General features: G+C 41.3%; 1 protein-coding gene across 1 annotated transcript; it reads left to right on the top strand.

Moving 5' to 3' along the window:
• Positions 1-219: 219 nt before the first annotated feature.
• CCNL1 (cyclin L1) lies at positions 220-16,551 on the top strand. The gene is made up of 11 exons (XM_075937773.1): positions 220-855; positions 1,223-1,297; positions 1,556-1,665; positions 8,025-8,145; positions 8,507-8,571; positions 10,113-10,212; positions 10,375-10,479; positions 10,775-10,916; positions 13,380-13,491; positions 13,610-13,708; positions 15,753-16,551. The coding sequence occupies exons 1-11, from the start codon at positions 595-597 to the stop codon at positions 16,099-16,101; spliced, it is 1,539 nt and encodes a 512-aa protein (XP_075793888.1). The 5' UTR covers positions 220-594; the 3' UTR covers positions 16,102-16,551.
• The last annotated feature ends 9,408 nt before the right edge of the window (positions 16,552-25,959 follow it).

Here is a 25,959-nt window from a genome sequence, read left to right as displayed (position 1 = left end):
AGAAACGCTGTTAATCCAAATTAATTCCTTTTATGTTAGGAAACTCTGGAATAAAACACTGCTGTGGAGCATTAAGGATTCGTTGTTAGTAGAGTAAGGCCTAAATCATTCAATGAGACTGCCACACTCATTTCTCCTCCAGTTCTGAAATCAGCCCCGTGTCAAACACAGGCTAAAGATCCCCCGCTCACCCCCCCCCCCCCCGGCCGCTTCTAAACTGTTAGGCTGCAGGGGGATGAGTGTGGGCTCTTTGGAGCGCCTGGGACAGCGGGGACCCCCGCGAAGAGGAAGAGAAGACTGAGCAAGACGTAAACAATCCACAGGGCGCGCGGCAGAGCCGGGTACGGGACAAGCCGGCTTCTCCCACGCCAGAGAAGTGGGCGGGGCCACTCGCCGCTACGGAATACGTCACCGCGGCGCAGACTGAGACTGTGCGCACGCTCTGGCTGCGCAAGCGAGGTGGGACTCTTTTTTCCCAGCGCGCCTCGCGCGGAGGCGCTACTGTGCAGTGTGCTGCGTCACTGGCCGCCGGGCAGGCCGGGTTATTCTCTGCGTGGCCGGCTCCGGGTGCGGTAGCGTCTGTGCTCAGCGATCATGGCCTCGGCTGCGACTCATCCTTCTCCGGCTGCCGCTCCCGCCGCGCCTCCCCCGCCCCCAGCGGCCCCGGGCATCCTCATCGGGGATCGGCTGTACTCGGAGGTGTCGCTCACCATCGACCACTCGCTCATCCCCGAGGAGCGGCTCTCGCCCACGCCCTCCATGCAGGACGGCCTGGACCTGCACAGCGAGACCGACTTGCGCATCTTGGGCTGCGAGCTCATCCAGGCGGCCGGCATCCTCCTCCGCCTGCCGCAGGTAATTGCCGGGCCGGGAGCGCTCCCCCCTCCGGGGGTGGGGGGGGCCCTTCTGCGCGCGGGCCGCGTTGGCCTTAGGCCGCTGCTCAGGAGGCTGATGGGGCCTCGGCAGGACGCAGCGCGGCCGGGCCCCGCGGTGCGAGGGGTGACGGCGACGCCATTGTGGCGAGGCGGCGCGTGTGGAGGTCGGGGAGGGGGAGGGCGCCCGCCGGGAGCTTGACACAAAATGGCGGCGGCGTCCTAGTGCCGAGCCCACACTTCCGGCGGGGGGGGGGGGGGGAGCGGGTAATGGCTGATCTGAGTCTGCTCCTGCCTCGTCCCGCTGACTGATCCGCTCTGCTCCCCTCGGCGGGGGCTTGTCTTCGTAGGTGGCGATGGCGACGGGGCAGGTGCTGTTCCACCGCTTCTTCTACTCCAAGTCCTTCGTCAAACACAACTTCGAGGTGAGTCGCGGCCGTATGGCCGCCCTTCCCGCTGGGGCGGGGCGCGGGCTGCTGGGGGCTTCCTCCTCAGTCTCAGCTCTGGGGCTCCGGGAGTTGCGGGAGGGCACAATATCCAGGCCCTGCATGCACTTCCTTAAGGAAGTTATTTCTGCAAAACTACGTTTTTCAGCCTTCAGTGGGTGGTTTCTCTGCCTGATTGTGCAACATGTTCAAGGGGAGGTACAAATCTCCATCTCACAGAACTGGGCTTCTTTTCAGATTGTTGCTATGGCCTGCATCAATCTCGCTTCCAAAATTGAAGAAGCACCTCGCCGTATAAGAGATGTGATAAATGTGTTTCATCATTTGCGGCAGTTAAGAGCAAAAAGGTAAGACTAGCTCCATTTTCAGTATATCCACCCACTAATGTATATCAAATTTTTATCAAGCCAGTTTGACCTTTCAGCTTAGGTCTGACACTCTGAAATTGCGAAGGGAGTGATTATTGGTCAGGACATACACATTAACATTTCTGTAGTTGGTTTCCATCAGTGTGACTTTGATTTGGCAAATGTAGGAATACATGGCTCTGAAAGTGTTTCATATAGCTGTGTTAGTAATGACTCAAAGGTAAAATTTGAGCTTAGTTGAATTGAGAGTTTCTGAAAAGAAGTCTTGGGTATAAATTTGGTTAGGTGGCAGATTGTTTTGGTATTTTCTGTTTTTTAATCCATAAGCATCCTTGGTACAAATTTGTAATGGGGATCTTAGTGACTGGTATCTTGTTAGAATAGTCTCTTTGTACTTAGCTACCACAGACAGTAGTAAAATAGACGGAAGTCTATAAGGAAGTTATAAGTGTAGTGGTATTTGTGGAGAGAAAGCAGTATAATAAAGTGTCAGTGGAAAGTGTGATTTCCACTGTAGTATATGGAACTTGAATGACACATCAGCAAGGAATGTAGGCTTGAATGCTGAAAGATGTGTACCTATAGCTACAGAATCTGAGTGGTTCTTTAATGGTACACTGAGATCTTGCAAGTCAGTAAAATTTAAACATTTATTTATCTGATTTGTATGTGGTTCTATAGTGGTTTTGCTTTTAGTTTGTCAAGCTTTTTTTCAGTTGAGTGCTTAATTTTTGGCTAAGTGTTAAAGCAAGGTTGCATATCTAGGTTAAAGAAGGTGCAAGGAATGTGGTTGAAGGAGAGGAATGTGTAATACATTTCACAGTATGGCAATATTTAAATGTGACTTTTAAACAGTAACGAAGACTTTGTAGATGTTTATGAAGCCATTTCAGTTGTATTACATGACTTTTCATTAGTAAATGTATCTAGTGAAAGATAGGCTGTACAGAAAATTAAAGTTCTGAAGGACGTTCTTTTCAAAGAAAACTTTTTTTATTCTGTCTTGCCAGACCAAAGGAGAACTTAAAGAAATAGAATAGGGAAATTAGTTTATTACTTTATTTTACATATCCAGTACTTAAAATGCACAATATAGCCAGTATATGGTACCTTTTTTTTCCTTTCATCGGCACATGCCACCTCTAAAGTCAGTTTTTACTTTAATAAAGTTCCATATCTGATTTGAATGGAACGTAGTTTTAAATATAATTATTTCTTGTACGTGTTGGAACTGGAAGAATTCTGTAAAGTTCTATTGAATTTGGATTCCATGGCATAATCTCTTAACTATTTATCATAATTAAAACAAAGAAATCTGCTGATTTGTTTACTAAAACCGGTTCACTTCTTAACGTCTCAGAATTGAACCAGAGACTAAAAGTTAACTGGTGACATAAAATCTCTTCTCTGTGCTTTGAGATTTTTTTTAATATAGAAAAGGCTTGGAGAAATTGAAATTTTACTTATAAAAATTATTTCAGATATTCTTATTTGGAACAGGCTATCATTTACACGTGCTAAGTGATGTCTACAGTGCATCTCCACCAAAGACACACATCAGTTATTGACCATTTGTTAATTCACTTATAGAGAAGTGGGTACCTTTGCCTTAAGATTCTGAGAAATGAATCTGCATGAAATTAATGTTAATGTGTAAGTGTGACACTCAGGCTTGCTTTTCTAAAACAAGCTGGATATAAACATTTTCTGTACTTTTTACAAGCTTACTAATACGTAATCTGTACACGTATTAACTTGAGCTCTTTTTTCCCTTGCAACCGACTATACAGCGACCAGCTACATTTACCAAAGCCTGGGTGATGTGGAGTGGTTCATAGAGATGAAGCTGTCGTCATGGCAACAGTGAGTGAAGTATCGAAAATCCCCAAGGAGAAGCCAGTGCTCTGAGAATAGGTCACTGGAATCGGGGGACTAACAGGTTGGCCGCTGGTGAACCATTCGGAAGAACTCCTGTATCTTGTTATAAGCTTTTTTCTTTGCTGTCCAGGTTTTTAGTAATATTAGTTTAATATTTTATTTTAAGCGAACACTTAGGCTGTATTTAGCTTTATTCTTTTGCATCTTGACATAAGAATTGAAAGAGTCTAATTTCTGGTAACTTTGCCTGTAAAGTACTTAAACTCAGATTTCTAAAAGCATATTGAAGCAGTAAAAGATTAATTTGTCCTTTAGACATTTGCGTCTTATGATTGAAATGTTACACACAAACTGTTGTTCAGGAATACAAGAGAGGCCTTGACCCACCATAGGTATACTCTTGTACTTAGTTATTTTTAATACCCTTCCGGGCATGTGTTTGCATGACTGGAGGTCAGAACCTTGAATTCTGAAGTCAGAACCCTATACAAACCCTTTGGTCAGTTAAGCTAATTTCTAGGTAGTAGGCTCAGGGCTAAAAGTAGTCTTTTGATAAATGCTTCTGTTGGATTCGCACTGTGACTGTATGCCCTGGAGTATTGTACCTAAAACTTGTGTGTGCTTGAATAAGCCTACATTTGATTATTCGAAGCCTGTTTTTCATATCAGCACACTAAGAAATTTGTTCTGTTGGAATATCTGAAAACACATTTAGCTACATATATTTAGTATGTGGAATATACATTGCAGTTGATGTGGGTTATAGCCATTGGTCTCTGCTAACTTTCTGTATGTAATATAAAATATTATACTATATAACGCTAAAGGTTTTCAGTGCACTGCAAACACCCACTCCTCTGAAACCAGTTGTATAGTTTTATGAACTGATTTAAAGAAGCCACTCTTATTTTCACTATATAAGTGAAATAACTTTATAATGGCTTATTATGCAACTCTTCAAGCCTATAGTGTTTGTTTGTTAATTCTATTCTGTATGATATTCTATTTCTTCTTTCATCACATAAGTGTGAAAATTTCAGGCTTTTTTGAGAGGCCCAAATGGATCATATCTGTAATATTAGGTATTTTTAATATTTAAAAATGTTAGAAATGTAGAGTTTGGGGTTTTTTTTTTTTAATCCTCTGCCTCTCTCAACCATCTAATGGAAATAAAAAAATGTCCTATTATGTCACTATTAGAGTTGGCTATTCCTATTTGGAGTGGTAGGAGATAAATGAATGGTCAATAGTGCAATATTTTCTAACGATTTAATTTACAAAAACATCCACTTTTTATGGCTTGATTTACTATTTAAAAATTTTATAACAACCTTTAATGTTCGGCTATTGAGGTTATGGCCTAGACTAGTACCATGTTGTGCATACGTACTGCTCCATGCAAACTTGGAAATTGAACTGCAATGATGGTACTGCAAAGTGGACTATTGGTTACAGTGTTCAAGGAGAGTCTCCAAAAGCTGATCTGGGGAGCACTTCTAGGCAGAGTATTGAGCAGAATGAAAATCCTTATGATGGAGGACATTTGCAGACAGAAGCAGTGGCAAGCCTTTTCCTTTCCTTTTACCAGGAGAGGTGCAAAATAAGAGGTTTTAGAACTACCAAACTATTTTCATGAATGATGTAAATTCCTATTCTTCCTATTAGTTTAAAATTTAAGACTTAATTTCTGTCCCCAGTATGGCACAATGACAGTCTTCTATGGAGAACTGATTTTAGATAAATTAGATGAGTCCCAAATTACACATCGAGTTTTCCTTTTCTGTTAATGCTGTCTAGATGATACAAATGCAAAGCTATTCGCTGGAGTTTGAGGATTGTAGTACCTAAAACTAATGTCCCCGATCAGTATGGTGCCTGTCTGGGCAACTAAGTAAAAGTCATGCTTTAATGGCTTGGTCAGCATCCCTTTACCTGTCATTTCAGTGCTGAGGGCCTGCAGCTCAAGTTGGTGTTCTAAGTACTCTCAGCACCTGGGAAAATCACTCTGTATTTGTAGACTATTTAAAAACTCTGCTTTTTAATCTTTCTACTTGTTATAGGTCTGGATAACATAGGTGTCGTTAATTAAGTTTTGTATGTAGCTTGAGAATTAATACAGGCTTTTGCAAGGATGAATGGAATGAAGGAAATAGCTCACACATATCTTTAGTGGGCCTATATAAATATTCTGACTGGGTTCTGATTTTTGTGGACTGAAGGGTTCAGTCAGATGTTTCCGTCACTCATCACAAAATAGTATAATACTAACAGCAAGAGGAGTTGAGTAGGTGTAGCTAAACTAACAGTTTTTACCATGGAACATAGAGGTTTTATTAATACTTTGGGGGTTAGACTCAAATTAACTATATTAATGTTACTACTGTCTCTGAAATGCTCTAACTAGGGTTTAGCTTATTCTTTTTGTAGTCTTAACTAATATAACCAGTTTATTCACACTAAACTATCAGGAGAACTGGCTGAGGACATCTTAACTCATTAGGAGATGCTGAGAATATTGAATCCCTGCTGACCTAATCTTTGCTTAAAGAGGAATTTTCAGTGATTCCCCTCCTAAAAGTAAGAGGAGATATTTTGGTAACTGGGAAGTAATCTTTACAGTATCTGAAGTTTAACAAACTATATGCAGCTTATTCCAGTCATTGTCAAAAGTACATGATGATCTAAAAGATCTGAAAACTGTACAGAATTGAGATACTACTGATCCAGGCTCATTGGCTATTTTCCTCCATCTGCCTATGGCTTGTAAACTATTTATTCTTGCTTAAAACATGGGTGACTATTCTCGAATGCATGTCAGTAGGTGGACTGGAAGGCCCAGGCCAGACACTTTTGAATGGATCCCCAAATCTCTTCATTATCACTATTATTTAATTATGAATATCATTCTTTTATTTTCTCCGTAGTCTGGACCTTGACTAAAACTTGACCAAGAAATTTTGACCTTGACAAAAATAGACAACCCTAGATTGCAAGGAAGATATTATATTGATGAAAGTCAAAGTACTCTGCTTGTCGCAGTTTGAAAGTACACATTTTTAATAGATCGTCTTTGAGATTCTTGAAGTTACCTTACATCAGTAAAATGCAATTGAATGACCAATTTTGAACTGTCATGGAATTAATAATTCACAGTGCTTCCAGGTTATGCAGTTAATCCAAATGCGAATGCCATTCACGTTTGACTCTTGCAGTCTCTTTGGCCCCATCCTGCCAGTGGAGGGAACTACACCATTAATTGCTTCCTTGGGGAAAGAGTGAGTGTTTTGCAGATTGTATGTGGCTTCCGAAATGGGTGTTAGGAACCACATGTTTATTATGCTCATTTGCATCAGTATTAGTGGATATTGCATCTTTGCAGTCCAATTGTACTATTACAGAAAGATTTTGTTGGGAACACTGCATAAAAACTAGTCTTCTGCAGTGTAATTAATTACTGGGGGGGCGGGTTCACTTATCTTTTGGATTTGTCTAGCATCCAAAATATTCTGTGCACTATACAGGCATATGAAACAGATCCTTGCTCTAAAACCTTAAGTCTAAAACCTTAAATCGACAGCAGAAACCTAGACAAAGGAAGGAATACACAGTGTACAATGTTGCTTGGGTGCTATGCTACTCAGTAATTAGTTCCTGTGTGGTTGTTTTAAGACTTACCATTTTAAATTTCCTGAATACAATACACTAGAGGATTATGAGTGGGAAAATTGGAAATTGCATGATACACTGGGTGTGTGTATCTTTCTCTGTGAAGAGTTCTTATCTTGCAAACATTTGAAGTACTGAAGTGCACACATTAATTTTTCTAAGCCCATTATTCAGTAGAGATTTTCCTGCTATCGTGCTTTGTGTATTAAGATCTACCACAGTATTTAATTGGGGGAGTCCTCTTTGCTCAGAGGTTACTGGTGACTTCTTTTGAAGCTCATTTGGAAATTGTTTATTCTTTTTCCTGACACACTTCCTTTCTTTCAAATTGATAGATTTCACTTTTGTCCCAAAAAGTGACATTTACTTGCTTTACACTGAGTGATAGCTGATAGCACTTAAATTGTTAAACAAGCCTTTTGATGGAGGTAATGATGATTAGGGTTTTCAGATTGTTTGCTTATTTTCAAATGTTGGTACCAGAGATGTCTGAAATTTTGCATTATAGATTGTAAATCATATTATTTTAGTTTGAGACTGGTAGGCAGTTTACTTCTTTGTTGCTGACTGTGCAATGTAAGCAAGATGTCAGTTTTAGTTTAGCCACAGAGAGCTGAGTTACAGGTTGAAACTAATCCTAGTTTAAACTTGGACAGCACAAGATTAATGCTTATACTTGCTTGCAGGAGTTTAAAACAGGTTTCTGTTGCCATTAGTTGGTTGGAAGGGAAAACAGAGATGCAATTATTCTGGATGTGCAAAACAGTCTTGATTTTATTTCTTACAAACTATAGGACTCCAAGCCCATTGATACTTGATCAGAACTACATAAACACCAAAAATCAAGTAATCAAAGCAGAAAGGAGGGTACTGAAGGAGTTGGGATTTTGTGTTCATGTCAAGCATCCACATAAGGTGAGTTGTCAAATGAAATATATTCTTGTAAATATTGAGCAACGTTGACAGCATCTTTGTGAGCTGTAGCAGAAGAAATGCAACATTGGAAATGACCTGGAGTGACTCTTCACACTCCCAAAGGTAACTGGAATTCTGTCTGTATTGCTGAAACAGGTCGTGTGTAAAGGTTGTAAAACTGGGGATATGTCTCGGTGGAGAACAAGAACCTGATTGGATTAGATGTGTTTAGACAGCCTATGCAGTGGGATGGAAGTAGAACACCACTACATGCAAATTTTAAGAACTACTGTTTGTTGTATTAAAAATGCATCTATCACTTTTCCTCATATTGAAGTTGAGCTTTTCTCTTATTCCTCAGATCATTGTTATGTATTTACAAGTTTTAGAATGTGAACGTCATCAAACCCTCGTTCAGACAGCCTGGTAAGTTTATTCTTTTCCATTTTTCCTAGCCAGGAAAATAGTAGCAGAAATAGTAGCTTCATGTCCCATACAGAAACATTGAGCTGGAAGTTACAAGATTAAAATATACACATTATTATGCAGTGCATTTAGTGCTTGTTTCTGCTTACTATTTTCATGGTTTGATTAACTTATTTTAATGGAGAACTCAATTTAACTTTGTCCTTTTTTCTACTCTTTAATTAAAGGGTAGTCCATGATGGTAAGTCATAGAACTCTGCCCTCTGCACCACAGCTCACCTGGGGATGGCCTGATTGGCTGCCCTTCTCTCCAGTCAATCCAGTGCAAGCTCTCATCCGAGATTCACTGAAGTGGTCCATATCCATCTGGCAGCATCTTCTAGTTCTGTCCGGGTGTCAAAAGGATTTGTATATTTGCTTCTAGAAGTAACTGTTCAACATGTTTCTAAATGTATATTTGTTGCCTAGTTACTGTACTTTAGTATATCTAAAGGACCTATGGACACATTTTGGATTGACTACTTTCAGACACTATGGATTCAGTTGTCTTAAATTTGGATTACAAAGTTACTTAAAGTGAATACAGCATGCTCATACTTTTTTCTTATTTTGAAATTGCAAATAGACACCATTTTATATAAACACTGCTGATTAGTTGTGCTGTTAACTTTTGTAATTCACACACGTTCTAGATTTTTTTTAAAAAATTTTTAAGAGCTGTCTCTGAAGTTCAAAAATCCTTGGCATAACTCTTTTGCAATTCTAGCTCGGATGGAAAAAGTTCTTGAAATTTGGTGAGGGAGCAGTTAACTATGCAGTTTGTAGTAACCACTTCCAATGATTGTTGGAATATAGTTATTTTTAACTTTATTAAACACAAGCTTAAATGTTTGACACAGGACAAGCAAGTAAGATGGCTATCTGCTTACAAAAATAGAAGACGCTTGAAGCAGAAAAATCTAACATTTCACAGGTTATTGGTTATATCTTTTGTGACCTGATAATAGAGTACATAAAAGTACCGCAGTTCTTATGCATTCAGATTTCAGGCAAAAGTATTTACTGTTTTTGATAGAGGGCTTTCATTGCTTAAGTGAAAGCAAACACCCATAGGCAAACGTGCTTGGCGGATCATAAAGCTGGACCCACTATTTTTTTAGACCTCATGGATTCCTAAAGTTTAGCTTGATGGCTACTTCATAGAATATCCTAAATTATTTGGAAAAATCAATTTAACTATAATATTTGCAAAAATCACTCATTTGGTGACATTTATAGACTGTGAAGTTCTTGCATTGAGACTTCAGAGCAGTGATTAATGGTGCATATTTTGATGTTCCAAAAGTGAAGCAAATTCAGAGTGTTAAATCCTTTAAAACTACAGTGATGGGAACTCTACACTCTTTAAAAAAAAAAAAAAAAGGCAAAAAGCATATGCAATTTACAGAAAAAATAATAAAGTAGATTGAGTCTCCAGTTTTTGTTTAAGCTTGAAGTGATAAGTAAACGCGAGACAAACTTGTAATTGACTTTTTTTTTAGGAATTACATGAATGACAGTCTTCGAACTAATGTGTTCGTTCGTTTTCAACCAGAGACGATAGCGTGTGCTTGTATTTATCTTGCTGCTAGAGCTCTTCAGGTAAGTGGGGGGGGGGGGGGGATTGTTTTTTAAAGCATGTTTAATTGCCTGGGATTGCCATATTTGTTAGTAACTTTTTGTGATCCTGGAAAACACATGTAAAGATACTGACGTCAGATTTTTTTGATCTTCAGATGTTAAGGCTTAATTCTGTCTCTTTAGATTCCACTACCTACTCGTCCTCATTGGTTTCTACTCTTTGGCACCACAGAAGATGAGATTCAGGAGATATGTCTAACAACTCTTAAGCTTTATACTAGGAAAAAGGTAATTTTGTTTTTAGAATTGTCTGATTTAAAAGAAGATAAAACTAGCTTTGCCGGGAAAGGGGTGTAGGATGTACATATTGACGTGTCCAAAAGTCAGTTAAAAATCTACCAGAACAAAAAGCTCAGTTGCATTCACCGACCCTCATTCAGGAAGAGGAGAGAGCAAACAGCATATAATTCATCTTAGTCATGTTGCTTAGTGTGTGGATGTCCTGTACAATCATAGATGCAGTATATTAGCTAACATAAACCTGGTCCAAAATCTTGATGCTGCATGTTCTTTTCTTACATAGCCTAATTATGAATTGCTGGATAAAGAAGTAGAAAAGAGAAAAATGGCATTACAGGAAGCTAAACTTAAAGCAAAAGGATTAAACCCAGATGGTACTCCAGCTCTCTCAACACTGGGTGGCTTTTCTCCTGCTTCCAAACCATGTAAGTTACAATGCAAGGAACAGTGCTGTAGGAAGATATCCATATATAATGAATCTTTCTGATTCTATGCCTTAATGCAGTAGATGGAATGAGATGTAAAATGTCTCATTCTACATTGAGAGTTGTAATGTTCTGTGTACGACTTCTTTTACTGTTGAATTTTTATTATCGACTTGCAGTAATATTGAAAGGAAACTGCATTATATTTTAGAGGTTAATTTTGCCAGTGCCACTTAATGGTACACGTTTAGCATGAACATTAATTTAATTATCTTTACTGTGGACGTACACAGTAAATATTTAAAGTTTGTAATTATGGCTTATGTGGGTAAGTGGGCTTTTCATTTCAGTTTTTCTGAAATGCAGTGGAATATTTAAAGTAACTAGTCACTTGACACAACTTCCATATCTCTGAAAAGATGAGTTCTGTTCCTTATTTTCCTTGTGCTTGGTATTTCTAACAATTGCTTTCAAAACTGATTTTCAGTATGTTTACTCATCTAAGATACAGTAAGGACCAGTGCAATTTAAAGTCACGAATGTGACCAATTCACAAATCTAGAAATGGAAGTTCCATAAACAGTGTTATCTTTGCAATAATATAGAATAGCCACAATACACAGAACTTAGCTTTAGTTATGTATTTAACAGGCCAGCCATTAATTAAAATTATGATTAAGGAACTAATACAATTCTTAATTTTTTGTCAATAGATCTTCTAATGATACTTTTAGTATCTTAAAGTCCAGTAGAATTTAAAGGGCATTGGTAGTTTAAGAACAGTTGTACTAGGCAATATGCAAACACCACAATAAATGATTAAGTACATTTGAAGATTAGAGCAAATGCACAGAAACCAAATCTTTGTTTTGTATTTTTCAGAATAGCTACTCCTTGAGAACTAGCAATATGGTTAAATTTTGAAAGTTGTTTGAAGAAGTGTATGCAAAGTCCTTGAGAGATGCCTAAAGGGAGGGTGAAGGGGTAATTTTACATATGGCAAGCTCCCTTAAAAAGCTGAGTGAAAATTGGATTTGAGGACATTGAGAATAAGGCATCAACCCAATTTTCTGCCTTTGGCTAGTTGAAGCATAAGATAAAACCTTCCTCTCAAATAACATCCAGCCCATGGTGGTAATTAATGTAATCTGTTTAGAAATGAAACACTCAGTGGTTTGCTCTTAGATAACCTTGATTGTGTATGATTCTGAGCTTATGTGTTTAAGCTAATAGTAAGATGAGTTTCTTAGCTTCGGTAAGAAAAAACACAGTCTACAGAGAGGTGGGGAACTTTTTTTGGGTCGGGAGGCTGCTGACCCAAAGAATAATCAGTCAGGAGGGCCACTGATGTGATTCCTGATTTTCCTAGTGCTTGGTATTTCTAACAGTTGCTTTCAATTGTTGAGGAGACAGACATTCCCTTTGCCCACTAGAGCCTGGAGCTAGGCTTACTAGATTTTGGGAGCTGTGGAAAGGCTGGAGTGCCAGTTCAGGCTCCCTAATGTTGGAGAGAGCCTTGATTCTCAGGGGGCACATCCTGCTCTGGGGCCTGAGGTTCCCTACCCCAATATACAGCTCTCAATGAGAGGCCAGCCAGAATAGGCTTCTGTTCTCAAAATTTGTTCAAACAGCCAAAGTCTGGCTTCGAACAAGATGCAAGGCCAACTGTTTTAATAGAATCATAGACTTACTAGAACTGGAAGGGACCTCAAGAGGTCATCATATTCAGTCACCTTCACTCATGGCAGGACCAAGCACTGTCTAGACCAATGTTTCTGAAAGTGTTCCGTGGAATCACTGAGAAACATTAACTGGCTGCCCTGGTTTGTTTATTTACCAGCACCGCAGCCGTGGAGCCTCGCAGCTCCCATTGGCTCCGTTTTGCTCTTCATGGCTAAGCGGAGCCGCAGGAAGCAGTGGCCCAGCCCACGCCCGTTCCTGCAGATACCCTTAGCTGCAAAGGACGAAACGGAGAAAAAGTTTCTCAGTAATTCCACAGAACACTTTCAGAAACCCCTGGTCTAGATCATTTCTCACCTTTAAATGGCCCCTCAGTGCTCTGGACAGTTATATTTTCCTAGGATTCTAAGTAGATATGTGAGGGGAGTGAGATCTAGCAGGGAATTATTCTTGATGAAGAGACCTGCTTCATCTTGTTTCCTAACTTGTGCTCATTACAGGTAGCTTAGGCAAAAGGATAGATCCATCTTTTTTTTTTTTTTTTTTAAAAAGTTCATTTGTCAATGGTTACAGATTACTTCAATAAAGGATTTTACTGGTGTGTCATGTAGTATTTTCCTCTTACTGGGACAGCTACTAAAGAGGAAGAGAAGTAGTTGGCATCAAGTTTCTAGTTAGCACATGCATAAAGTTAGCATTTGCCTAAATCCTCTGTCCCTTGATGACAAATTCTACCATTAGTGTAGAACTCCTTAACCTTGAATTATTTGCTCTAATTCTTAGCTTCCCCAAGAGAAATGAAAACTGAAGAAAAAACACCAGTATCTGTGAATGCCAAAACTATTAAAAAAGAACCAGAAGAAAGGCAGCTAGCTTCAAAGAGTCCTTACAATGGGTAGGTAAAATGTTTTGTGTGTGTGGCACTTTCAGGTTTGTCTAGTTTTGTGAAAATAAAATTGCTTTTTAAGTATAACTTGTTTTTTTTTTTTTTTTTTTTTTTTTTTAAATTTAAGCATGAGAAAAGAAAGCAAGAGAAGTAGAAGCAGCAGAAGTGCTAGTAGATCAAGATCGAGAACAAAGTCACGGTCTAGATCTCATACTCCTAGGAGACAGTAAGTGAAAATAATACTTATTGATTGCTAAATGTCTGGGGTTTTTTTGTTTTTTGTTTTTTTTTTAAGACTGAGGGATAGTCATGATAGTAACTTTAAAAACAACAAGCAGTCCTGTGGCACCTTGGAGACTGACAAATATATCATGAGCTTTCATGGGTAAAATTCATCTGGTGAAGTTAGTCTGTCTATATTTAACAAGATTGATCCTCTAGAGGTCGTTCTTCTAGCATTTGATTTAGTGGGTCTAATATAGACCTGTAAATCGAATGCTGAGGACAGCCCCTGCTGTTGTCGAGTACTTCTCATTTTTCAAGGAGTGTAAGGGAAGCCAAGCCTACGGATGCATGTATATCCATCAGCCTCCCACTGTGAGGACACCACTATGGCTCAGCTTAAAGTAAGCTAACTCTAGTTACGCATTCTGCGTAGCTGGAGTTGCATACCTTAAGCTGACTTACTTGGTCTAGTATAGACCAGGCTCAAAGGTGCCACAAGACTGCTTATTGTTTTAAGAGGATAATTCACTGTTTTAAGGGGGGGTAATTCTAGTAGAAGGTCTTAAAATAGTTACAAGGGTTACTGCTAGTAAACTGGTGAAGTATAGTATCCTGGAAATGTACTGGTGTCCAGTGGATATTCAAATGTAGATCCAAATGTGGATGAAAATCAGTGGTGAAAGTATCTATAACTACTCAAGGATCAAAATTATATAATATCAAAACTCAGCTATAACAGAGTAAGGTCCTCTTTCGAATTTTATTTCAAAATCTTCACTTGTAACTAAGTGTTTCCATTTTCAATATTTTTTTAAGCATTTCCCTTTTAAAGCCTGGGGAAAGGTGTATGTATACTGAAAGTGCTGTAAGAATTGGAGTCTCCTTTGAAACCAAATTTTAAAACTTTCCATGCATGTTGCAACCTCCTTCCCAAATATCTGATGTGCATATAATATTCATATTAAGGAACATGTATAGAAATGCTGTTAGCCGTTTAAATTACGGTGCTAAAATGCATTTAATCATGTAACCGCTGAAAGCTTCAGCAGTTACATGCTAGGGATTTAAGTAATGAGTCCAGTAGTCAGCTACCTGATAAGGCTAGGCTTATCAGGTAATCGAATAACTACTCACCTACTTGCTTTCCTCCTCTTCTCTCCTCCCTCCTCCCCCGCCATTGCTGCATCTGTACCAGAGGCAGCTGGGAGGACCTGGCTTAAAAGCTGGTTCCCCCAGCACCATCTCTGTGGTGCGGGAGGGGAGGCAGAGGTACAGCAGTCTGGAACCTGGCAGGAGCTTGGACTTTTCAGTCCTGGCTCTCGCCAGGTCCCAGACCACTGCACCTCTGCATTTTAAATGTAGCAAGAGCTGCTTGGCTCTTGCTATGTTTAAACTGCAGACTTGCTGTGGGGGCAGGTTTGGGTCCCAGCATGAGACAGGTCCTGGCCCTACCCCTGCTGCACATTCAGGTAGCTGCTGCCTCTGAATTGGAGAGGGAGGAAGGAGCAGGCTGGAGTTGGTTCCCTGCAAGCACTGGTTCTACTGCAGAACTGCCTGTCCTTCCCCCTGTGGTTACATGTTTACCAACCCCCTCAAAAAATCCTGCATTTTAACATCCATAATAGTAAGCAGGGCTCGACAAATTATACAATCTACTCGCCTATGGTGAGTAGATTGTAACCTGCAAGAGCCGAGTTCGGGAGATCTGCGCATGCACAGATCGCCAGACAGCATTCGGCAAGCCCTGATAGTAAGAATTACAATCTCCTCCCTTTTGAGTGATCGCTTATGTTGAATTTTGAGTAGGACTGAGTGAGTGGTTTGACAGTAGAGTGAAGTTGCTTTGCTCTTGATGAGGGGGAATTTAGCTTTCAAAAGTTTTTGAGACACACTGTTAAACTTATTTGTCTGACAATAGGGTACTTTGCCTTGTACTTGATGAGTGCTTATTGCAGTCTAAACTTTTTTCAAACCTGTTTAAAGTTAAGGCAGACGCCTTTTAATTTTTAGTGTAAACATACTAATTTTAACTTTCTTTTTGTAAGTTACAATAATAGGAGAAGCTTATCGGGAACATACAGCTCAAGGTCCAGAAGCAGGTCCCGAAGTCACAGTGGCAGTCCTCACAGACATCATAATCATGGATCTCCACACCTAAAAACCAAGCACAGCAGGGAAGAGTTGAAGAGTGCAAATAGGCATGGTCACAAAAGGAAAAAATCTCGCTCACGCTCTCAGAGTAAATCCAGGGATCACACTGATGCTGCTAAGAAACACAGGCACGAACGGGGACATCACAGGGACAGGCGTGAAAGATCCCGCTCATTTGAGAGAGCTCATAAAGGCAAGCACCATAGCAGCAGTCGTTCAGGACATAGCAGACACAGACGCTAAATTTTGGGCCTGTACCTGATTTTAGTTAAACCTGTATATAATAGAACATATGGACTGTGAGATTGAAGAAGAAACTGATTAGGATTTGTCTTATTTAAAGCCCAACTTCTAACTTTCTAAAACATGTATGGCATTTTTTTCCTTTGGAAGAGCGAGCTATCAGTTAAATTTTTGCACATAAAATACCTTAGCAGTATCAAATGATTTATTGAAAACAATGATCAGGTTAAACTGTACATATTAGAGTTGTGTATTGTTCATCAATATCAGAACTGGAGAGCATATTTCTGTTAAAAAATACATTATTTTTATACAGGCCAGTTGCAGACGCTGATATTTAAGTATAGTTATTTGTCTAAACAATGGTGAATACTTTCTTACACTGGTTTTAGTCTGCATGTGTATAAAAGATTTTTACAAGAAATAAAATATAGTGCTGGTTTTTTACTACTGAGCTATTAGATTGTTCTGATTTTACCAAAGCTAATTAGTACACACTTCTGTTTAACTGAATTATCACTTTCACTGTTACCTCAAATAAGATTTGAAATCTTAAACGGGTTGTGCAGATAAGTCTTTTTACTACCTGAGGTATTTTGATTAACTGGTGTCAGGGGAAGGTTCTAGGTGTGTTGTCATGAATCAGGATGGTTTAAAAATGGGTGTTGGGATAAGAGAGCAATACTCATGTTATGCCATGGTCTAACCACTTTTCCAGTGCCTTGAACCTATCTTACGTGTGCCTAAGAAGTATGAGTTTGGGAGTTATGCTTCCACTAGGCCTGGGGAACTGCCTGCAGTGGGGAGCAGGATTCAGATGGTGGCAGAAAACATGTCCACTTTGCTGCCACACGTATGGACTTAACCAGGAAGGAGCTGAGCACATTGGCATGGAGAGAGGAAGACCAGACAGTGGACATGTTTTAGTCAGGGCATCCACTCGAGTATAGGCCTCTTGAAAACTTTTCTTTATAGTGGGGTGTTGGTGCCCATTTTTGTGTGGGGAAGCTTGTGTACTGCAGGCAGCCATTTTAGAACAGGCCCCTGCCCTGTCTTCTCAGCAGCCATCTTGAAGTCCACTGTGGAAAAGCATACCCTTCTGTCTCTGGATTCTTATTAGTCCAAAGGCCCTTTGCCCTCCTCTCCTGGAAGTCCTCTCTATGCAGTGTAATGGTCACAGACCTAGAGCAAAGAAATCCTAGAGTAACATCAGGAATAATTCTTCCCTGCATAGCTTTTTGTCTTTATCCAAGAACAGTAACTGACACACTCAGAGTATCTTTCTTCAGCAGTCAGCCAAAATGAAGATCAGGAGTAGGTTTAAGACAGAAAACATGTACAAATATTTTCCAATGAGCTGTAAAACTGACTGATCCTGGCTATCTTGACTAAGGGTGCAAAGGCAGTGTGGTAAATATGCTTTAAAAAAAAACCCACTTCAGAGACTAAAGTGATTGGAGCTTCTGCAGAGGCCACTTTTTTTTTTCTTTTAACCAAAGCAGTACTTGTTTATACTGAGTCCTGTGCTCTCACATTCCCAAATTGGTCTGAGGGGTTGTCTAACTTACAGAATTTCCATATTACCTACTTCAGTTTCAGATGCTTCCCTTGGTACTGAAAAAAGCATCTAAATCTGAGTGCCTGGTTATGGAGGTCATGTTAATTAATAAAAAAACACCACTAGGGTCTACCAGTGACATGTTCCCAACCATGCTATAAGTTCAGCAAGCTTTCTGCCCTATTCTCAGAGTAATATGGAGACTCACAGTTAACATCAGAGGATGCACATTGAGTTTGGCAGAATTGCTGTTAGCAGTCTTACAATCAGACTTGTATTTGGAATTCCAGTGCATCATGCTCAAATATCACCTGTGAACTATTGCCTCAGCTCTGGTAGCAGAGGTTCAACCTAGTTTACCATGCCTGTTAAAACATTTTCTGGTCTAATCAGACTTCTTAATCATAAAGTAGCTTTCCTAATTTTAAATCTGCTGTTCCTTCCCCGCCTCCCCCCCAAGACCCTATCTGAAGTAGCACTATATAACGTTTTGTATTGGACAAACTTTGGACTCTCTCCACAGCCCCTATGCCACCAGCAATCCTAACTATCTTTGAGAGACTACTGATTTTTTTGAGGAAGCTACAGACCATCAGTAATCTTCCTGGAAAAAAAAAATCCTGGCCACTGTGGATACAGAAACTCTACACACTAATATTCCACGTGAAGATTGACTAAAAAACTGTCAGGAACAGTATCCCTAATGATGCCACAGCACATCTAATGGCTGAGTGATATGACTTTTTTACCCACAACTATTTCTGATTTGGGAATAATTTATACCTTTCAGTTAGTGGCATTGCTATGGGTATGCACATGGCGCCACAATAAGGCAACATTTTTGTGGCTAATTTTAAATGCTTCTCAGCTCCTGTCCCCTATCACCACTCCTCTACATATATTACATTGATAACATATATGTCTTTGAAATCCCAGTGGACTTCAATTTCTACCCCGCTATCAACCTTAGCCTGGAACAATCCATTTCTTAGACACTACAGTCCAAATAAATGATGGCCACGTAAACACCATCCTAGAGCAGAAACCTGCTGACCACTGTTCTTGCCCACATGCCCTCATTGAGACAAACATGTATAAGATGTTTATCAAGCAGTCTTAAAACTTAAATACCCGCCTGGTGAAGTGAAGAAACAGATTGGCACAGCCATATGAGTACTAGAAGTCACTTATTTCAGGACAGGCCCAACAAGGAAAATAACAAGAATGGCTGGTTATCACTTACAGCCCCCTGCTAATACCCCTCAAGCACATCATTTTCAATCTACCACCTATCCTGAAAAATGATCCTTCATTCTCTGACCTTGGGAAACAGGCCAGTCCTCGTTAGGGATGTGAACATGTTCTCATGTACATGGTTAACTGATGAGCTCATTGGTTAAGCCTCACGGTTACACGCAGCGCCACCCCTTCCACACACACCTGCTGCTGCCTCTGTATTAGAGGCAGCGGTGTGGGGGAGCAGGTGGGAGTTCATGTGCCCGGGGAGCTGGCTTTGAAGCTAGCTCCCTACAAGCACCCACTCCCGCCTCCCTTCCTGCCCCCTCGCCCCCCATGTGTGTAAATCTCTTAACTGCTGGTTTTAAAAAAATACACATTTTAACATCCCTAGGCCTTGCTTACAAGCAATACTCCCCAACCTGAAACACCACCAGCCACATAACACACCACAGAAACACCCAGGAACCTAACCTTGCAACAAACCCCCTTGCCAGCTTTGTCCACATGGTTATGCAAGCAACATCACAGGACCTGACCACATATGCCATCACATCAGGGGCTCATCCACTTGCACATCCACTAATGTGATCTGTGCCAGCAATACCCCTCTGACATGTATGTTAGCCAAAATGAACAGTATCTGTGCCAGAGGATAAATGGACACTCCGCATTTTTGAAGATACAGACTCACGTGGCAGCTACTCTGAGACTTCTGTTCGTGAGAGGAGCAAGATTCTGTGTCCCTCAGAGCTCTTCAATGCTGTGTGGCCCAAAAGCTTCTCTCTCTTCATGAGCCAATGAACTATTTTGTGGTGCAGCAACCTTGAGCATCCCTGAATACATCTGAGAAGACTGATGGACAAAGCAGCCTACAAAAAGTAGGTTTGTACATGCCACAGTGCACCTCTCCTTTCTCACCTTTGACCCCAGTAATGGATACCGAGAAGTGGTTTTTGGATATACCACAACAACCCCATCATTTTTTGTAACCTTTATGTTTATATACAGGCAGTCCCCGACTTACGCGGATCCGACTTATGTCGGATCTGCACTTATGAACGGGGCTTTCTCGCCCCGGAGCTTGCAGGCAGCGGTCCGCCACCTCGACCTCCGGGACGAGAAAAGCTGCTCCCGGTGCCCCTGGTCTGCTGGGGACCGTCTCCAGCAGATCAGTGGCACCGGGAGCAAAGCCTCAGAAGCCCGGGACCCCGCCGCGGCTGCGGCTTTGCTCCCGGTGCCCCTGGTCTGCTGGGGACTGTCTCCAGCAGACCAGGGGCACTGGGAGCAAAGCTTCAGCGGCGGCGGGTCCCGCACCAGAGCAAAGCCTCAGAGGCGCGGCACCTCGCCGCTGCAGCTTTGCTCCCCCTGTCCCTGGTCTGCTAGTGTGCCCCCCCCAGCAGACCAGGCTTTTGTTGTGGACCCTGGGGCAGAGCAGCTGGGGCGCTGCCGGTTGGTCCCACAGCGCCGCTCTGGGCACTACTGGACCAACCCGGCAGCACCCCAGCTGCTCTGCCCCAGGCGTCCTGATTCAGCCGCTGCTGGTCAGTTTCAGCAGCGGCTGAATCAGGATGCCTGGGGCAGAACAGCTGGGGTGCTGCTCTGCCTCAGGAGTCCCCAAGTCAGCCGCTGCTGAAACTGACCAGTGCTGACTAGAGGAAGCCCGAGGCAGAGTTGCTCTGCCCCGGGCTTCCTGGAATCAGCCGCTGATCAGTTTCAGCAGCAGCTGACTTGGGGTTTTTAAGTTGAATCTGTATGTAAGTCAGAACTGGCGATCAGTTTCAGCAGCGGCTGAATCTGGACGCCAGTTCCGACTTACATACAGATTCAACTTAAGAACAAACCTACAGTCCCTATCTTGTACGTAACCCGTGAACTGCCTGTATTCTCAATATTAAAGTTCTTAAAAGATGCAGTAAAAACCAACTTGGTTTTCAGATCTGAGCCTTGAGATCAGCTATAGAAAATGTAGAGGCCACAAGGCTATCTGTCAACTAATTTTTTAAAAATACATTTTGAATAAAAATGGGCATGCAGTTATTACTTGCACAGCTGCTGCTATTGCACTCAGACTCAAATGAAATGATGTAGCAATAGGTGACCAATCCACTGACAGAGAACTGTTAGAGCCAAACAGTCCTGTTTTTATGTTAATTGCAGCTCTTTCCATTATTTAACAAATCTATACCTTTTGTATTGTAATACTAATTAACATTAAACATCCCTTTACAATAATTATATTTCTACTACCTTATTGGCTCTTTACAATACAAACTTGAAATTCAAATCTGCACCAATAGCTTTCTGATATTCTCAATTTAGACAGCATTTAACTAAACATTTACAATTCTCCAAAACAATCATTAAAAACCTTGCTCAAAACCTAATAGTAGCATAAGCTTGGGTCATAGCCTTGTTAACTCTTATTTTCCCATAACACTCTCTCCTGCTTATCTTTCACTAGCAACTTCAATTTCTCATTCTCCATTATAACCAGTTTAACTTTAGTACAGGTTGGACCTCCTTGGTGCAGCATCTTTGGGACCTGATCAGTCCTGAATGAGGGATTTTGCTGGATCAGGGAAGGTCATTTCTGAGCCCAAACCTCTCACCAGCACACGCTCGCCCCCACTCCCCCTTTCCCCTGCCATGGCCTCACTGCTAGCCTCCCAGATGGCTTCCACCTGCCATCAGCCCCTCTGCATGCAGGGCTCATGACTCCACCATGGCAGCCCTGCTGCTGGCATGCACAGCCCCACTGCCAGGCTTCACCCCCATGGGGCAGCCCCCCTGCTGGGGTCCAGGTGTGCTGCTGGGCTGTGCAGCCCTGCAGCTTACTAGGCAGCTCTGCAGGGCGGCACCAGGGATGCCAGGCTTTTTGCTGTGCCACTGGGTGACCCCATTCCTGGTTGGGCTCCCGGCCCCGCGAGGCAGCGGTGCTGCCTCCTTCTCTCGCTAAGCAGCTGAGCTGCTTGACAGTAGTGGGGCTGTCGGCTCCTCACTTGTACACTTTTTATACGACTATATTTATACATTCATCCACAGTGATGTACATGGCTGATATAACATGTTTTAATAGCGCCTTCTGCCATGAAACCAAGGAAATCCATGAACGGCTAAGGATCACTCCTATAGCGGAGCACAGTGGAGGATATAATGTGTCCCTTTTATATGGCAGGTATTTTTAGTAATCATGGATTTTGTACTTCTGCTGAAGGCACAGCAGGCAAGGTTACCCAATCTGCTATATTAAAACCATATGGTCAGCAGTTGAGAATTTGTTTTGTACTGCAGAAATCAAAATGCAGTTGCTAGAGTGGCAGATGGCAGCCACAATGAAACAGAAATGCCAAATGCGCACAGTACATTGGATTGAGCCTACATTTTGCAGCTTGTTAAACTGATTTCTTAAAACAAGCTTAACACCCAACTCTGCTTCAAAATTGTAGCATTAACTATTACAAGAAAGTTCCCAGGCGACTCAAACAAAGTAAGATGGGATTCCGTGCACTGGCCATGATTAAAACAAAAATTGTCACAGATAATATTTACCAAACATGTTTTGAAACCAGTTGCTCAGCAGAAATAATGACTCTTTTAAAAACCAACACTTGTTCAAATATCTTTTGTGAAACTGGAGCAAAGGTGAATGTAACTGATTAAATGGTATAGGAATCCCCTCCTTCAAATAGGAAGCATATTTGGGTGGAATGCCATAGGAATGCATATGGCCAACAGATGGCAGAAGGAGAGGGAAAAATAGACCTGAGTTTGCAAGGTAAACACACATGTTTCTCACTCCTTTTTTCTAGCTGAAACAGCTGCTGGCTACCCTCCCAGTTAGGCAGGGCAGCTGATCTGATTTTGGGAATGTCAGCAGCTCAGTAGATGCGTCCAGAAACAAAACATAACATGAATATTAATTACATTGTGGTGTGGGATTAATAAAGTCTGGCTAAAGCCCTGCCCCTCCCACCACTTGGACATGCTACTTGTCTTTCTCTTTTGTTTCCCTTTTGTTTTAAAGTCTAACTCAACAGGGATGCCAAATCTTACTAATTTTTAAAGGGAAATCTGAAACACCTAGCAAGACTTTTTATTCAGTTTTTGTAGATTTAGGGATTATAAAGCTAAAAGGGACCACTGTGATCATTTGGTCTGGCTTCCTGCGTACCACAGGCCTTAGGACTTCCCTGAATTAATTTGAACTAGCATATATCTTTTAGGAAAAAATGCAGTCTTGATTCTTCTTAATTTTATGAGGCTTAGACACAACCATGTTAGATAGTCAAGTGTAGGTTGGCAATCCAATTAATTGGTTTAGGGGTGATGCAGAGTACGGGGTAGAGATACCACAGCTATGATTTTTTGGGACATTCTTAGGCCGAATTCTGTTTCTGTACTCATGATTGTTTTGAATTTCAATCCGAAATTATGGAGAAAGTAAGTGTATCAGCCATGTGATATGCAGATGTGATTCAAAGTGACTATTTTCTATAAGAGTGAAAAACCACTGGGTTCTTCTGTTGGGTCCTTGGTGAGGTTATTCGTTCAGGACATTGGCAACCTTTCACCTAGCTCCCATTGTCAAGAAGCATCCTGAATCTTCGAGCTCTTGCACTGCAAGCCAAAGAGGTTTTTTTTCAAGCTGAGTGAGAATCTCTATTATTTATAGAGGTCTTTTTATGATGGAAGATACTTGTTCTCTCAAATACAATGGGAGAAGTATTTTTGAAGTATTCTTATGTCATGACAGATTTGGAGGAGTGAATGTGCACCAGTACAGGAAGCTGCAGTTGGGACATGGATTTTACTCTGTCCCTGATTGTCTGTGTGGCAGCATAAAGTTGAGAGTTGACAAGTGTGAAGTGTGGGAGCTGTGTGTGTCCAGCTGTGTGAGCAGTATTCTGCAGCAGAGTAGACAAAAGTCCTGTGAAGAGGTTCACAGAGTTTTTGCATTGGCTCCCCTGGTCATTCCTGCCAGATTCTGTGTGAGATTGACTTACCTCTTATTTTATCCTGGATATAGTTTAGGTGCTGAGAGTATGTTAGGCTTCTATATAAGTCACAGCAAGATATTTTGGGGTGGAATCATGTCTTATCTGCTGGCCACAGAAGTTCATGTCCAGTTCCGCCTTAGCCATTTGATTGTTTATTTGGAATGCTGACATAACAGTCTTGGTAGTTCTTGGTTTTAGCTACTAATACAAGAAATATTCTTCCATGGTAATAGGATCCTTGATTAGCATTTATTCTATGGTAGGTAAATTCTGCATTTGTGTAGTCAGAGTAACATCATCAGCATAGACAAATTTTAATAATAAAGTTTGTGAAAGGTCACTTTTGAAAGAATGGATGAAATACAGTACTTCAACTCTCTTGGTCTTGATTTAAAAATTAATAGTGTTAGAAAATGTAACTAAACTTTGGTAAGTAGTTCCAGTGCTTGATTGCTCATATCGCAGGGAGAAAGTCTGAGGGGAACTTCTATGTTATTGTTAGTTTCTTTTTTAATAAAATCAAAGCCCAGGAGACTGGGTTTTTAACTTTACAATTGTTTTGTTTAGACCATGCTAGGAAAGGCACTTACCTACTCATGCAAAGCTAATTTTAAATTGCTACCATCTGCAACATTAGGTTTCAATTGGCAAACGTCAACTTCCATTCAGTACATGATTCTTCCTTAAAATGTTGAGGGATTTTAGTATTAAATACCTATTAGCTTCTATGGAGCCAAACTGCAATGTGAACTTGACTTTCCTGAATAGACATGGTAAGTCATGAGCGCCTATCTGCTGGAAGACATACAGTACTTCGGACACTTTTTCAAAGGATAGAATTATAACCAAGCAATAATTCTGTAATGAACATAAATGAGCAAAAATTCTTGGAGGTGAGCGAGTTTGCCTATTTCTTTTGGCTTACTTAAAACTTACAGTGTGGTCTGTTAGGGGGATCAGGCTTACTAGCTGGCTGTGTCTAGACTGCATCCCTTTTCCGTAAAAGGGCTGCAAATTAGACATATCGCAATTGCAAATGAAGTGGGGATTTAAATTTTAAGAGGAATAAGGGATCTTTCGGAAAAGGCTTTATTTTCCAAAAGATCCGCGTCTAGACTGGCACTTTTTTCCGGCAAAGCTCCGAGTCGGAAAAAAGCGGCAGCCATGTTTATGCAAATGAAGCGGGGGGGGGGGATTTAAATCCCCGCTTCATTTGCAATTGCGATGTGTCTAATTTGCAGCCCTTTTACGGAAAAGGGATGCAGTCTAGACACAGCCACTGAGTATGCACTAGCAAGGTTCTAGTCTCCTGCCCTTGATCATCCTTTTCCTGTATGTTAATAAAGGGGCAGGGTCGACCTTCAATAGAAGGGATTAAAAGCCAGATGCTGCCAGCTAGGAGAACTAGAGAGGAAGTTTGAGAGGAAGCAAGAATAAAATTGCCACGGTTCCCCAAGACTGCACTGCCAACACCAACACTGTTCCTGGCTCCTCCATCTGCACCTGTATCCAAACAGAGAACCCAACCATGGATACTTATACCCTGGCTCTGGTGTGGCTTTGCAGAGATTGTGGCCTACATTTTACTTTCATAGGAAACCAGCCTGGGGAGACACCCCAATATGAGAGCTGTCTTCAGGTAGAATCACTCAGGAAGGAGTTGGGAGAACCACAGGAGGAGGTGACTAGGCTGAGAGCAACCATGCCCCTGAGGGATTCATTGAAAACATGCATACTGAGACCTCCAAGACTGAGGAAGCGATCTAGCTGGAAATGTAAGAAACCCTGACTAGAACCCTGGGATGGCTGATGTTCCCACAGTGCCAAAGGGAGGAATGAAGAGCCACATTCAGGGAGCACTGTGGAGATTAGTCATCACAGAAGTACCACCCAAAGGCCCTACATGACAGTACATATGGCCTACTGATTGGCCAAGCACATTATTTAACACACACAGACTTCTGGCCTGCTGTGACCCCAGATCCCACTTTGTCTTTTGAGTCCAGCCTCCAATCCCAGCCCAACTCTGATCCTGACTCTCGCCTCCTGATCCAGCCTGGTAAC

This window comes from Pelodiscus sinensis, chromosome 10 (genome assembly GCF_049634645.1).
Source record: "Pelodiscus sinensis isolate JC-2024 chromosome 10, ASM4963464v1, whole genome shotgun sequence".
NCBI classification, from domain to species: Eukaryota; Metazoa; Chordata; order Testudines; family Trionychidae; genus Pelodiscus; species Pelodiscus sinensis.
Note: the sequence above shows the minus strand (reverse complement) of the source record. Positions and strands in the feature narration are given on the sequence as shown.